Source organism: Poecilia formosa, unplaced genomic scaffold (genome assembly GCF_000485575.1).
Source record: "Poecilia formosa unplaced genomic scaffold, Poecilia_formosa-5.1.2 Scaffold775, whole genome shotgun sequence".
Taxonomy (NCBI): Eukaryota; Metazoa; Chordata; class Actinopteri; order Cyprinodontiformes; family Poeciliidae; genus Poecilia; species Poecilia formosa.
This window is the reverse complement of record NW_006800714.1, coordinates 44,817-58,607: the sequence shown is the minus strand read 5'-3', so window position 1 is coordinate 58,607 and position 13,791 is coordinate 44,817. Positions and strand designations below refer to the sequence as shown.

Genomic DNA, 13,791 nt, shown 5'->3' with positions numbered 1-13,791 from the left:
TTTTTCTACTTTTTTAGCTTTACATGACGGTATAAAATACTAAAAAATACTTTAAAGTTTGTTGTTGTAATATGACAAACGTGTGAAAGGTCAATAAATGTTCATACTTTTGGAAGGCACTGTATCTATGCTATGAATGCATTGATTTATGTGATCATTTATTGAAAATAACTTTAGTTCACGAATAAAGTGTGTACTTACATTTTTTAAAGCAACAGCGTTTTAAAATTCTAAAAATAAATTCATGCTCATTTAAATCGAGTAAAACTGATGTGAACTAATTATTTGTGACAAATATGAAGATTTTCTAAAAACATCAAGTCAAAAATATAGCTATAAAATGTTTATGTTTATTGAGCTCCCCATTAGCATCAACAGCATAAAAAACATATTAAAAAACAACATTAAAAAAGGCATTCCGTTTACAAATAAATCATATTAATGTTGTTTCACATCAACAACGATTTATTTTGAAAAAGAAGAAATCTCTATGTAAGTGGTCTTTTGTCCCAATTAATGTGAGATTTAAATATTAAATAACTTAATTAATTAACTTAATTAACTTAACTTAATTAAAAAAGAAGAGTTTTTTACTGCTCTGGAGTTCTTATTTGTAATTTTCTTTGTAAACTTTCTTTGCTCTTTGCACAACCAAAGTTTTTCAAAGGATGATCACTGAACCTGATGCCTTTTTTAACAGCATAAGATTTCAAACATATATTTATTTATAACTACTTATTGAGAAGTGCAATAAGAAGGGCCGACTAAAATTAACTAACCTTCATCATCTGATGAAGGGCGGATTCATATTGACAGTTTTGGCCCTCTCTACTTCCTCTACTGGTATTTAAAGGTTTACTGCATGTAGTTTTTTTAGTCCTCCAGACGATGGCGCTGTTTGCCACTGCCTATTAAAAGTAGTCCAGTCTGGTTCAGCACATATTCGATCACAATAATCCTTCGCAAATCAGCACGTTATCCTCATACACCGGCCACCTGACCCGCCAACACTCACCTGCTGATTCTGCCTTCCGCAGCAACAAGTAACAGACATCTTTTACATAAGGTGTGTAAGGCACATTTCTTGGATTATCTTTCTGCAAAATCTACAAACTATGGTCCTTTTGAAATATATTTAAATTATTTTAGCATTTTCTTTGTATTTTTAAAGGATGTAGAAAGGTAAAATAAAAGCTCTCAGCACCTTAAAATGGAAATCAAAACAAAAGGCACCGCTGGGATTCGAACCCAGGATCTCCTGTTTACTAGACAGGCGCTTTAACCAACTAAGCCACGGCGCCGCTGATGTCACGATAGGGAACAGGCCTTATAAGGAGTATAGTTACTGGATAATGGAAAAATATTAAGTGTCCTGTTCATAATTGTTGATAAGTTTGTCTTATATTGGAGACGTAAACACTTGCTTTTGAAATATTTTTTTCCACAGCAAATAGTTAGTAGCCATGTAAAGTGTGAGATCATTCAGCTTATGAAAAATGGGTGGTCCTCGAGGATGAAGGCAGCAAATATTCTTCATGTTGGTTTTACTGCACATTATGCTCTGATTACAAGTTGTTTTGAAATGGACTGGAGACTTATAAAGAAGTGCAGAAAATTGTCTCATATATTTGAAAACCAGAAAGAAAATAGAAAGCTGTCATTCATGAATGGATCAAAGTACAGCCAAAATCTCAGACTCTTATCCAAGGCGGTCAAAGAAACTACAGCAGTTAGAGGACGGATGAAGTTAAAATAAACAATGACCCCTTAAAACATACTGACAAAAATAAATATAAATATTTGAGACAATTGCATAAATCAAGTAAGACTACTAAAAAGATTTGCAGCATGAAATCCACATTACAATAAAACATTCAGCTTAAAATGATGGTTAACTTCTTCTCTAATCTATCTCAGGATTCCAGCTGCTTGCTCCTCGTTTGCACAAAATGCTAAGTACTAAAAACATTCATTTCCATGTCATCATTTTTGTTTCAAATAAGCACAATTTATTTGATCGTAGTACATTTGATTGATAAATCAAGGCACAAAGGTTTGTTTTAAAAATGTAATTTTAAAGAAAAAATATATGCAATTGTTGTGGCCGCATCATGTGATTTCAACTTAACGGTTTTGACCGTCATGGCAAAACGTTTGGACCCGGCTGTTATTGAGGCTGTTTGAAGCATGGAGACAAACTATTAGGAATTATGTCATCAGCTGGAGGCACTCCAATGTTTTGTCAAGTCCAAAGTCAGAACAGCATCCATCTGGACATTTTGGATCACTTCACGCTTCCTTCTACTGGAGAACTTCATGGAGATTATTTTGTTTTGTGTTTTTTTCTTTTTAAATTAGGACTTAAAAACAACCAACAAACTCAGCTCCCCTCGGTTAATGTCAAAAACAAAATGACAGACGCTGTTCCCGGCTGGCTGACTTGTCTGTATTCTTTTTTTTATTATTGGTCATAAGGAATAGATTGTGTTGATCTTGTTCAAAATTATCAAAATGAAGAGTCCAGTGAAAATGTATCACTAGTTGAGTTTCCACTAGAAATGTGCGCAACACCTTTTTAAAATTCCACTAAACTCAAAAAATAAAAATTAAAATCTTTGGTGTTTTCAATTAAAAATGACGTTAAGTTTGTTCACTAAGAAAGAAGCCGTCATGACCTTCAACTACTTCCTGTCTTCTTCTTTTTGAATATGATCATGTGACTCACGTGACGTGAAAAAAACTTGTGAAAAAAACGCAAAACATTTATAGAAAAACTTTATTCACATTTGCTGTGTTCCCGTTAATTTCACATTCATAGATTCATCACACAGTGAGCAACCTTAATTTATAATTGTGTAAGAAAACTGAGTATTAATTTAAATGAATTAAGTGATGTTCATGTGGATGTTCCAGACTCATTGATCTGCTTTAATGTTTCAGAATAACGCAGAATTATAATTGACAAACACTGAGTTTAAATGGTAAAGTGATAAAAAAAAAATCTTTGACGAGCTACAAAGATCATTTATTTTTCAAAAAAAACAAAAAGAAAGGCACCAAACTTGGTATTTCAACAGTTTATTCAACAACTTCAGAGACATTTCTTAAGAAGAATGCTGCTTTATTTTGTTTGGTAAGTGCAAGAACCAAAGCTTTTTACATGCACATGGTCTCAGCACAGAAAACAGACGATAGCTTGTTTTATTCTTCCCCGTTTCACTAATAATTTTTATTTTTTATTTTTCTTAAAAATCACAGCTCAAACTGCAGTTGCTGATGAAGCTTATCAACAACCACCGTAATGATATACACAACCAAATTTCTCATTGAATTAAAATGTAAAAAGAAAGAAAACATAAAAATCCTACAAACAAAAACAAAAAGGTAAAAATCAGAAACAAAGTCCTACAAATGTCGCCGAGTGGATGAGTCCGTGAATCACTGAGAAATAATCTTTATGTCACATTGCTCAGCTGTTTTTTTGTCTGTGTGCACATTGGTTAGTTCTTAAATTAATGTAAATACTATGAAACAAACAAACAAAAAAAAAGGTCACACACTCTGCAATAGAGAAGCATTTTGTTTCTTCTTCTCTTTGGATCCTCCCATCAGATGAGAGGATCTGACTTGAGCAGTGGAGGAAGATGACAGGAAGGGGAAGTGGGGGGGCGTCAAACTTATTTCCATAAATCTTCATTCATTCTAGGTGCGGTGTAATATTCAGAGTTCCTCAGACAGAGATCGGATGATTTGAGCACTGGGGTGAGTGACGTTAGGGAACAGTTACAAGGTGCAGCCATGCTCTGGATCTGTGTCTGTGGAATTACCTGGACGTTTCTTGGCTCCTCTGCAACTTACAGAGTTTCCTCCCCTTGCAGAACGGCGGTGTTTGGGGTCTTATGCATATGTCTATATATATATAGAGAGATATTTTTAATATATATACGTATGGTGTATGTCTGAGAAGCCGGATGGAGATTACTGGTGGGCACACTGCACGCCCTGCCCGTGGTGGCCGCTCTCGTCGTCGGAACTGTCGTTGTACGCCTCCCTGCGGCTGCCGGACGATGAGCCCTGGCTGGCGTCGTAGTCCTGCAGGTCCACCTCCTCCGTTTCCCCAGTGATGATGGGGGGCTCTGACCGCGACGGCAGCATGTCCTCCAACTCCTGTTAGGGGGAGAACAGGGAGAGAGTTGACCTTAGGATTGAAATCTGGTGTGATTTACACAACGACGAACCGATCCACTTCTTTCACTTTTGATACCAATACTGATATCTGAGGTGTAGTATCAGCCAATACAGTACAGGAAAACAATTTTATTTTTAGTTTTTTAAACACAGACATAAATGTACCGAATAATGAATTTATTTGCCAACTCTGCACCAGCATGGCTCATTTAAATACACCAATAGCTTCACGAGATTGGTCAAACAAGTAAAAACAACTTTGATTAGTTCAGTCGGTGCAGTTAGGAGTAGAACAGTTGATGTTAAATAATAAAGAAACTGAAACTGACAAACAATAGGTTGACTATTTTGGTCAAAAATGTAAAAATAAACTACAACAAATCTTTTAAATGGTTCAGAAAGTGCAATTAGAAATAATAAAAAGTAATGTAAAATAAATAAAGCATGACATTGTTCAGAGCACAAAGCACAGAATTAGACTGAATAGATCTGCCCCTATGGATCGAGATACATCGTCTCTGATGCTTGATCTAGAATTTTGTTTTCAACATCAAGATCGATACAGATATTGATATCGGATTGGGGCCTGTCTCTGATCTCTCTGGATTGTAAAAGAAATATTCTTATGTTTAACAGGAAGTATTTTTTATTTCCCAAAGAGCCTCATGAGGAACAGATTGTTGCTGTTTTTCCATAAATGTTTTTAGAAACTTCTTGAGTTACAAGAACATCCTGACAACTGAAACTCTGCATTAGCTTACTGTAATGTCATACAGTAAACATAACTAAAATAATTTAGTGAGATGTTAGGCATTCTTTATCTTCTCTTTTACCAAAGCACTGCTAAATTCTCAGTGAATAATGAGAGATATAACCTCTCAATGAATAACCATCAAAGACGTACAATTAAAAAATGATAAATACTGTCACGAAGCACATGCAGCTGCATGAGTTAGTGTAACAGGCTGCAAATGGTTGGACTTGAGACGCAGAAAGAAATTGAGAGCAGAGCAGGACTGTTTACCCTGGGAAACAGCTTGGTGCTCTACTGCCACCTTGTGGTAGTCTTTTAGTAGGACACCTTATGTCTAAAAAGAACAAGACTTATTAAAAGGACAGTTACAGGAACTATTAAGTGTCATAATTCAGCTATCATTATGCAGTTATTTCTAATTCCTTGCTTGTTTATTGTGTTGACAGTAACAACTATCATTGAGGCTCAGAAAGGTTTAAATAAACTAAATCAGGAATTAACATTTTCTATCAGAACCATTTTTGGGTAAGTTTTGTTCAGCTGTTGATTCCTGTTGGAGAAATAAAGGAGCTGTAAGAGAAAATGAGACTAGGCTTTTCTGAAAATAAAGAAAATGAAAAAGAAACTGACAGCAGAGATGATGTGTTAATGGTTGTCTTACCACCAGCTTCTCTGGGCTGATCCAGTTGTTTTCAGGAAACTGGACATCAAACTTGATGAACAAGTCTCCTTTCTCAAATGGGTTTCTGTACTGTGGCATGCCCTCTCCCCGCACCACCCTGACTGAGCCTGGAAACAACAAGATTGATATTAATATTAATATTAGCCACGGCCGCCCAGGAAATACATGCTGCTACTCTGAAGTAGAGGTGTGCCGATCGATCGGTCACCGATCATAATCGGGCCAATTTCCGTGAAAAAGTGCATGATCGGTGATCGGCGATCATTGGCTCTTGTTGCCGATACCGATCACCTGCTTCTCATTTCGCAGCCTGCCTGTGCAGCTGGTCTCCTTTTTCCTTCACGCTGCGCAAACGCGCAGCAACAAATCCTAAGTGATGTGGAACTATGACGCACTGAGTGAATGGGGAAGTTTGCGTGTTGCGGCGGAAAATTAAAGCACGTGGGATGAAGCAGGTCAAAATGCATCAACACAACGAGTCTAATATGGCATTAAAACAATGCCATACTTGACGGAGTTTGGCTACATCGAGGCTCACTGCAGTAAAAAAGACATATGGAGCGATCAGATAGCAGGTAAAGCAGCGCACAGCTACAAACACTCACCCGGATTAGCATGACGGTCAGAAAGCTAAACAAATAACCTGGAAAATTATTTAAGTCTTCGAGCTGCGATGTAAGACGCTGGTTCTGCTCTCGCTGTTGAACCGCTGCTACGCTACAGGTAGTAATATTTGACAGACGGAGCTTCGCTTCTGCTCCACCTGGTAGTGACTCTCACACCGAATCTCTGCTTAAAGCTGCAGCATCTAACTTAAAAAAATAAATTTTACATATGTATTAAAACTTTCGCTGTCCTAACATGAGACAGATAACCTCTGAAAAAATAATCGATGTCCTCTGCCTCCTCCCTGTTCTGCATAATTACTCCGCTCAGTCAGAAACAGCCACTCAGAACTAGCAGTAATCAGCTAGCCGCCATGCTATCAGGAAGTTTTCATTCAGTAACTCAGGATTGTTTATTGTAATGGAACCTGTTTTTGCCTTTGAATGTTTTGAATGTTAAGTTTTATACTTGAACTTCTTGGCAATGTTGAGAGGTTTTATTTTGGCTCTTTGTATTATTTAGCCTCTTCAGAGCCTTCATATGTTATCAGTCTGTTAAAGATAGTATTATCAATGCCAGTACAATTTGCACAATGCCTGTTTTGTTTAGTTTTCTTCTTGGAAAAAGTTATTAAAAACAAGTTTTGTCTAAATTATGGTGAATTCATGGTTCCTTTTTCCACATAATGTAACCGGTAGTGTTTATGATAAAAAATAAATAATAATTGTGTGATCGGTATCAGTGATTGGCAGGAAAAAACCTGATCGGCACATCTCTACTCTGAAGGGCCACTAACACAATGAGGTGTTGGGGCAAAAGTAGAGAAAACTAAAGGAAGAAGAAACTGCTGCCAAAAAACTCAGAAATTTTAGATTCATCTCAGACATTTTCTAGAAAAAAAAATGTTAATGTCCAAGTTTCAAAAGTTGAAAATTTGCCAGAAAAGAAAAATCTGAAATTTTGAGATGAATCTCAGAAATTCAACAGCAAAGAAATTTTGACTTTTGAAACTATTATTGTTACACACTGATGCATCTCATGTCTTCACTTATATCTGCTTTGTTTGAAGCAACATTTAGTCCTTCAACGCATCATTAAACATTTCAAACATAACTAGAGAACCAGAGAAGAAGAAATCTGACCTGGTTCAATGACTTTTCCTGCAGGATATTTGACAACAATCTGTCTCCCGTCTAAATGCTTCAGCATGAACTGGAAGCCGCACAGCGCCTCCACCAGGCCGATCTTATGGGTCATATAGAGGTCGTTTCCTTCTCTCCTAAACGTCTGAAACGGAGAGAAGATGGAGATGATGTGAAACCCACAGAGACCAGTTCTGATCAGGAAGGAAACGTGTTCAACTTGTTCAGGGTGAACTGGCCCAACACGGCACATTAGATCCAAACTTCTCAGAAATGACAAAATATGGACAATTATTGGAAGATTTCCACATGAAAAAGTTTATGGATATTAATTGACGTCTCTTTTACTTTTAAGGAACTGATAGACTAAAACATTAGCCGCTCGTTAGAATCTACTGATTTTTAGCCTTTTAAAACAAATAGCATTTCTTTTACGTTTTAAAGGCTGCAGGAAAGCGAGAGAGAGCAAGACTTCCAGCTTATCTTTTTAGCTTTCAACCTAAAACATTCTGAGTTTAAGACTTTTTGGGAACTTTTTAGCAATTCAAGCTAAAGACTAATAACTTCTCTTCCCCCTCGCCCCCCAAAAAACAAAAAACCCACAACGATGCAGTGCTTGTTTTAAAGTGCTAGCTACACTAGCTACACTGATTTCTAGTAGAAGATGGAAAAAGATAAATTTTGTAATTATCTCATCTTTGTTTTAAAATGTAAGCAAATCTGTGACAACACCTTGCTCATAGTAAGAGTCTTGTTTGATCATGATAGGAAGGCAAGAAAATGAAGGCTTTTAAAAATATTGTGTCGTTGGAAATCAGCAGCAGCAGAGGTTTCTAACCTCGAGTCAAAAACTAGAGCTTAGAAACTAATTTCTGACTGGTGCATCTATATGAATTATATGCATTTATGAACCTTTATGTGCATCTGCTTCAGTGTCTAGAAGGACAGATGCAGACAAACCATTTGTGAACAGAGCATCCGTCATGTTTCTAAACCAACACACCTCCAGAGAAACGGCCATGTGATCGAGTTTTTAGACATGTTTTGAAGTACAACATAAACAAAAATCCTACCGAATAATAATATTACTTGAAGTGTAGGGTTTTACCTCGTGGTCCTTTTCCTGCAGAACCAGAACTATGTCTCCAGGCTCCACCCCCGGTGCCTGGTCGGCTTCTCCTCCAAAGGTGATCTTCTGCCCATGCCTCATGCCTTTGTCTACGTGGACCTCAAGGATTTTCACCTCCTTCACCACTTTTTTGCCTTCACATTTTTTACAGCGGTCTTTCTCATTGATGACTTCACCTGGATCAAACACACGGAACGAACTGTAACGGCGGCTCTGAGACGGTCGCTGGAACGCAGAAACACACACACACACACAGCCGTGGTCCTCACCTTCTCCGTTACAATCGGTACACACAGACTGCATCTGTTGGACCATGCCTGGAGCCAGCTGTCTGATCATGATGCGCATGCCTCGCCCCCTGCAGGCCGTGCATTTCTGTACAGCGCCCGTCTTGCCTCCTTGTCTGAATCAATGAAGGAAGAATCACGGCAACACCTCAGCAGACGGCAACAAGAAAACAACAAACAGGGGGAATGATGTCCAACTTACCCATTACAGGAACTACACAGGACATTCTTGCTGAGTTGTAGTTTTGTTGTTTTCCCATTGTAAAGGTCGTCCAGTGAGACCCTGAAGAAAACATGAGACACTAGCTGAGCGTACATGACAAATGAGGAAAATTTAGTCAATATTCCTCTAATGTCGAAAAACAAAAGCAATAAAATAAAATTTCAGTTGCTGTGTTTCCATTAAATAAAATTTCAGTTGCTGTGTTTCCATTAAATAATAAACTAAATTAAAGTTACAACTGAACAAGTTTATTCACTTAAGTCATTAAAAACAGGTCACAGCATCGTCCTCCAGCTACTTCCGGTCGTTGTCTTCTTCATGGTTTATGCCAGCAGCAACATGTGGTTGTTGATCATGTGGCGCAAAAAAGTGTTTCCATTGCAGTTTTACGAAATAAACCAATTTTGACTCAACCGAAAAAAAACCCACCTCATCTTAGTGGCAAAACTTTGGATCGAAATAAAACGTTTTTCTTTTTAAATTGCTGTGTTTCCATTAAGCTAATTTATTTTCCAAACATCAAATTACAATATTAAATGGCCATAGACTTCACAGGACCACTGAGGGATGTGCGACCTACTTGAGCGGATGGACCATGTCCTCGCCTCTCCTCCGACCGCCGTTTCTGGAGCGGCCCGCCTGTCCGCCCATGAAGCCGAAGAGTCCGCCGCCAAAGATGTGGGAGAAGATGTCGTCCATCCCGGGGCCACCCCCGCCTCCTTCCCGCAGCCCCTGCTCTCCATACCGGTCGTATAGTTCCTTCTTCTCAGGGTTAGTGAGCACATCGTAGGCAAAGCTGATTTCTTTAAACTAGACGAAGAAAGAGAAAAGAGAACTTCAGCACAAAACAAGAGGTTTGATGGAATCCAAAGAAAGGGACTGAGGCTGTAATTAAAAACATAACAGGATGGGATCAGCACATCTACATTCTCTATAACAGATAAAAGGACTAACAGTGGGAAGCAGAACATTTCTGAATTCAGAAAGCTACCTGGATGAGGTTAATATTTGGACTACATCATCAAAATTACACTAGTTACTCTAGAACCACCATCTCTGAGCAAATCTGAATAATTATTGTTTATGTCAAATCATCTAAAGGATGATGAGGGCAAACAGAAGTTAATATAGCTTCCTGTGTTCTGTGGAAGAAAAGCAAACAGCAGCACTGTGGCCATAAATCAACTCCATTGGATGGATCAAGTCCAGACAGATTTTATTATCATAACAGCTTAAATCTAAGACTGAAGTTATTTGTGACGTTTTATTCAGAATGAATAAATAAATCACCACAACTTGAGTTCAAACAGAACATCTGCTGCAGCCACTTTTCACAGATCTTTATTGATTGTTCGGCAGAGTTTCCCTCAGAGTATTTTAAGGCTGGCGGGCCACCAGGCTTTACTTACTCCCCCACAAAGCTAAGCATATTTTGTTTATATATATTATAGGAGGGTTTTATACACCAGTAACAGATAGCAAAGACAAGTTAAAGAGTGTCTTTGGTGAAATTGTTGGAAGCAAAATGGCAACATAGTATGGTCAACATGTGAACATGTAGGGAGAGTGAGGTCAGGAGTCTCTTTATTCTCCTGACCTCCACAACCACTGCCTGTCTTCACCAGTTTACAGGCTAACAACTTCAGCAAATAAAGTAACATGTCACAGATGAAGGATCAACAAACTTTAATTAGGATTAAACAATTGGACAATAAGCAAATGAATACTGCTTATTTTAATGGGGTTTTTTATGTTTGCCTTTTTTAAGACTTTATAGTTGGTGCTTATGTATAGTTAAAAACACATAATGCAAATGTAACATTAACTCAAGGTAAATTTGTTTTCTAATAAATGAGCTTCACTAATATTTATGTGTTTCCTATAAGACAGGTTGAAGTGTTTACATGGTAAAACTTAAGCATTTTTTGGTATTTTATGTAATAGACAAGCAAAAAATTGTTAATGTGAAGTATTGTGAATTTGACAGGAAATTTCCAAATTTCCTACAATAACATCTCCAAGAATCAAAGTAGAGGTTTTCTGAGCCTGGAAAGAGTTTGGAGAGTTTCACAAGGAATGAACTAAGGCTGGAGTCGGAGCAGCTAGAGCCATAAAGTCGCTTTGGCCACATGGACTATAAATGTAAACCATGTGTAAAGCCACCTCTTAACCAGAAACGACAAAAGTGTCTAATGAGAAACCATATTACACCTCAGCAAAAACAGACGAACCACCACGCTGAAGTGATGTAATAATTTATGCAAAATGAGCCTCAACTATGTATTTAGTGTACTTTTCAAAAAATCTGACACTTGTTTGAAATATCTTTTTTTTTTTAATGAGCTCATGTAGTGTAATAATTTCTATTTGAGGTTTCCGTTGTCTCTAAGCCACAATAATCAAACATGCAAGAAAAAAAAGGCTTAAATTATTTATTTCCATAAGTAATGAATCTATGGAATAAACAAGTTTCACTTTCTGAAATGAGAGACAAATAATATTCAACCTTTTGACCCTGTATTTCTTTATCTGTACATTTTGTCCCCCACAGTAATGTAGGACGCCATCACCAAATGTTTACCTTGTCACCAGCGTTTGGGTTCTTGTCAGGGTGATACTCTTTTGCCAGTTTCCGGTATGCCTGGAAAGACAGAAGGATAATTTCCTTGTGTTAATTTTTTTCTGTGTAACCTGGAACTTCTCATGAGAGGAACACCTGAAAGGAGCTTACTCATTGTTTACGCAATCACACGTGCCTGCGTAAAGAAACCAAAATGTTCCAACCGGCAAACGGACCCATAACCTCAGTCACTTGATGTTTAGAACACAAATATCCATTTCTGGAGCAGTTAAGGACACGGCATTCTGCTGTCCGGCTTTTATTTACTTAACTATACTTACAAATCGACGTTTAGTATAAAACGGAACCCTCAAAATGTCTGACAACTTTATTGCTAACGAAAACCAGAATTTGCTAATTAGCATCCCTTGCTAACACCCAAAACACAGCAGTACTGTACGGGGAGCAGATTATTTTTTATTAAAAAATACATACAAAAACAGCCTCGGATGTCATGTTTAAGAAGGCATAGGAAAAACTTGGCATTATATGGAGAATAGCTAAATATCAAAAACCGGAAACAAACGACTTCGTCACAGCCATGCAGTTAGCTTCTATACAGAAAAAGCAAAGCAGCATGACTTGAGAAATTACGCCATCGAATCGGGACTTTGTAAGATATTAGAACAAATGTCCCTAAATATTCACTAAAAAGTGGACTATGGGGCGGGTCAGTTCATTAAGAAACGCAATTATTAGGTTACAAGCTGATGTTCTTTTAGCTAGCCCAAAAACTAACAGCGAAGCTAATCGGAACTCAACGCTAAGGTTTTTTTTATTATTATATACCCAATATCAATTGAATCTATGTCAGTGCAGAGTTAAATAGTATAACATAAGATAGAATAAAATAAAATAAGGTGTTCATTATAGTCCTTTGACAAACGACGCTAAGTAAAAGGCCACCGAGATTTAAGCTAAAGCTAACTTGAGGTCAACAGTTACATCAGTACAAGAAAAACTAAACTTCAGATATTACCGTTTTGGATTTAATGTGTAAAATTTCTAATGAATACAAAATAAACTGCCTGGAAGTGGCTACACTGTGACTGATCTCTCCGGAATGTAAAGAATCTGTAATAATAAAAGGTTACAGCGGCATGTCACATGAACTTTCAGGCCATTTAAAATGCTAGCACCTTTAGCATGCTAGGCTACCTCACCGCTAGCATTAGCTTAGCAAATCATTTCCTGGTTCGACAAACGTGACGTTTTTCTAGAACTCTCAGCTCTAACTGTTTCTTTTCAGGTTGCTCTATTTTTTCTACCAAGTTACCTTTTTGAGCTCATTTTCAGTTGCGGACGGAGACACTCCAAGAATGTCGTAGAGTCTTGTGTCGGCAACATTGGCCATGGTGTTGCTGGGGATGTTGCTTCAACAAGGAGGAGGACGGACAAAGAGAAGGAGCCGGTGGAAAATGTTTTGCTCGTCTTCTTCCTCAGTTTCCTGGATGTTAGAGACTCTGCGTAAGCACTGTCGCCCCCTCCTGGCCAGTATGCAGCTTGACAGCGGAATTTTTGAGCCACGTGTTGAAGTAAAATTCCTGGAAACCACGCAAAAAAGGGGAAAAAATAGACATAGGTGATTTTTCTTGTATAGAATTTTAAATAAATTCTTCCTTGATTTTTCTTTTTTTCTCAGTAGATGGAAAGCAAGTTTGAATGCTCAGTGAAACTATGCACAAATTACAGAAACTGGACTTCATCTCAGATTCCACAGACTTGCTTCCTCATTGTTAAAATTCATGACTGTATAAGTTAGAAAGAGACTGAACAAATATGGCCTGGAAGAGCTACCAACAGAAAAACTCAATGTTTAAAACATGCCAAAAATCAGCATGCCCCAATGTGTCTTACTAGCCCCCTCGCACTACACCTACTGAGCCCCAGGAGCCAAGACCTGGTGGTTGACAGCGAGTGATGAGCCACCCCAACAAAACTTGACTCCAAGAAAGTGTACTGGTCAACTATCATTAAGATCAATGGGTTGCTTTTAGGCAGAGTAGTTTAAGTATTGATGTCTTGTTCACTAGTAATTGTAGGCTTGACCAAAAGGGTAGACAGACAGATTGGGGCTTCATTTGCAGTACTGCAGGTGCTGCTCTGGTCTATCATGGCGCAGACAGAGCTGAACCAAAGAGCGATGCTCTTCATTTATCA

General features: G+C 37.8%; 1 protein-coding gene and 1 non-coding gene across 2 annotated transcripts; both read right to left on the bottom strand.

Moving 5' to 3' along the window:
- Positions 1–1,227: 1,227 nt before the first annotated feature.
- trnat-agu (transfer RNA threonine (anticodon AGU)) lies at positions 1,228–1,301 on the bottom strand. Its single transcript has one exon. It is a non-coding gene; the product is annotated as a tRNA-Thr (tRNA).
- Positions 1,302–3,062: 1,761 nt separating this feature from the next.
- LOC103131486 (dnaJ homolog subfamily A member 2) lies at positions 3,063–13,065 on the bottom strand. Its single transcript, XM_007543139.2, has 9 exons — positions 12,908–13,065; positions 11,593–11,652; positions 9,592–9,821; positions 8,991–9,071; positions 8,771–8,904; positions 8,481–8,677; positions 7,373–7,517; positions 5,604–5,731; positions 3,063–4,167 (listed from the first exon to the last, which is right to left on the bottom strand). Exons 1-9 carry the CDS (start codon positions 12,983–12,985, stop codon positions 3,979–3,981), a joined length of 1,242 nt encoding a protein of 413 aa, XP_007543201.1. The 5' UTR covers positions 12,986–13,065; the 3' UTR covers positions 3,063–3,978.
- Positions 13,066–13,791: the final 726 nt, after the last annotated feature.